Source organism: Primulina eburnea, chromosome 14, assembly GCF_022965805.1.
Source record: "Primulina eburnea isolate SZY01 chromosome 14, ASM2296580v1, whole genome shotgun sequence".
Taxonomy (NCBI): domain Eukaryota; kingdom Viridiplantae; phylum Streptophyta; class Magnoliopsida; order Lamiales; family Gesneriaceae; genus Primulina; species Primulina eburnea.
Genome location: NC_133114.1, coordinates 12,820,917 through 12,822,613, shown reverse-complemented (window position 1 = coordinate 12,822,613; position 1,697 = coordinate 12,820,917). Strand labels below are relative to the sequence as shown.

At 38.4% G+C, this 1,697-nt stretch overlaps 1 protein-coding gene across 1 annotated transcript; it reads right to left on the bottom strand.

Annotated features, from left to right (window-relative positions):
* Positions 1–885: 885 nt before the first annotated feature.
* Positions 886–1,314, bottom strand: LOC140811175 (uncharacterized). The gene has a single exon (XM_073169045.1). It carries the CDS (start codon positions 1,312–1,314, stop codon positions 886–888), a length of 429 nt encoding a protein of 142 aa, XP_073025146.1.
* Positions 1,315–1,697: the final 383 nt, after the last annotated feature.

The following is a 1,697-nucleotide window of genomic DNA, read 5'->3' as shown; positions in this document are numbered from 1 at the left end:
AGAAGAACGGGACGCGAATTTTTTCTTTCCCTCCTCCCCTCTAAGTTTCGGCCTCTAGAGTCTTTGTGTGTGTGTGTGCTGAATGTGTGTGTGTAGCATGTGTTTTAGGGTGTGGTATGGGTAGGTTGTATTTAAATAACTCATTAAGTTGTTAAGTGAGCTTAAGTTTACATAATGGGCCATAATTAATTAATTAATTAAATCCTTTCTAATCTAGGCCCATTAAAGAATTAGTTAATCCCATAATTAATCCACTAAAAAGTCTCAAAAATAGTTAAGAAAATATTTGGTGCCACTTGTTCCTAGTATCGCACGCCCAAAACTACTGATTTTCTTCATAATAGTTTGTTACCGATTAAATACGTCCGTTACTATAAATAGATTGTCGCTTTCCTAATTTGAACTTACTAAATATAGAGTTTCTATTTATAACTTTCTAAAAATAGAAACCTTATCAAAATCATCCTCGGTTCTCTTGTCTTTGGCGTACATCACGTATTCGACTACATAAAGTTGACATTCATAACATTCGATTAAATAACCATTAAACCATGATCATACTTAATCAAGCTTCTAGGTCACTCATTGAAATAAATTCAAATAATTTTCATGCTTGCATGTGGTTAGTGTGTTATAGTTTTCGGGTGTTACAATTCATCCCCCCTTAAAAGAATTTCGTCCTCGAAATCAGTACTTATGCAAAAGATCAGGATAGCGACTCCTCATGTCGGTGTTGGTCTCCCAAGTAGCTTCCTCCTCTGAATGATTCAGCCACTTAACCTTGACCATCTTGATCACTTTATTGCGTAGTCTCTTCTCTTGCCTGCCTAAAATCTTCTTCGGTTTCTCTTCGTAAGTCAAATTTGGAGTAAGCTGCATTATCTCTTAATTCAGTACGTGTGATGGATTTGACATGTACTTGCAGAGCATAGATATATGAAAGACATTGTGAACTCCCGCTAGGTTAGGTGATAGAGCGACCTTGTATGCCAATGATCCCCCACTTTCCAAGATCTCGAATGATCCAATAAACCTCGGACTGAGCTTGTCCTTCTTCCCGAATTGCATAACTCCCTTCATGGGAGCTATCTTGACAAAGACGTGATCACCAACAACAAACTCAAGATCACTCTTCCTCTTGTCTTCATAGCTCTTCTTTCTACTTTGTGCCTTCTTCATCCAATCTCGGATCTTATTTACCAAATCCGCGGTCTGATGAACAATATCGGGTCCAATTTCAGCTCTCTCTCCGACCTCATTCCAATGAATTGATGACCTACACTTTTTTATGTAAAGAGCCTCGTAGAGAGCCATACCTATAGACGATTGATAGCTATTATTATAAATAAACTCCACTAGCGGCAGCTTCGGCTCCAAACTTCCTTGAAATTCAATCACACAAGCTTTTAATAAGTCCTTTAGAATTTGGATCACCCTCTCGGATTGGCCGTCAGTTTTCGGATGGAAGGTCGTACTAAAAAATAGTTTGGCTCCCATGGCAGAATGAAGACTCTTCCAGAATGATGAATTAAAACGTGTATCTCTATCGGATACTATAAACACTGCAATTCCATGCATTCCGACTATCTCTCAAATATACAGCTCGGCAAACTGCGACATGGAGTATGTTGACTTTACTGGCAGGAAATGTGTTGATTTAGTCAGACGATCCACGATTACCCAAATAGAATTGTAGC

Coding starts and splice junctions, on each gene's coding strand:
- LOC140811175 (XM_073169045.1), bottom strand. CDS start 1,314: ATGGCTCTCTACGAGGCTCTTTACATAAAAAAGTGTAGGTCATCAATT.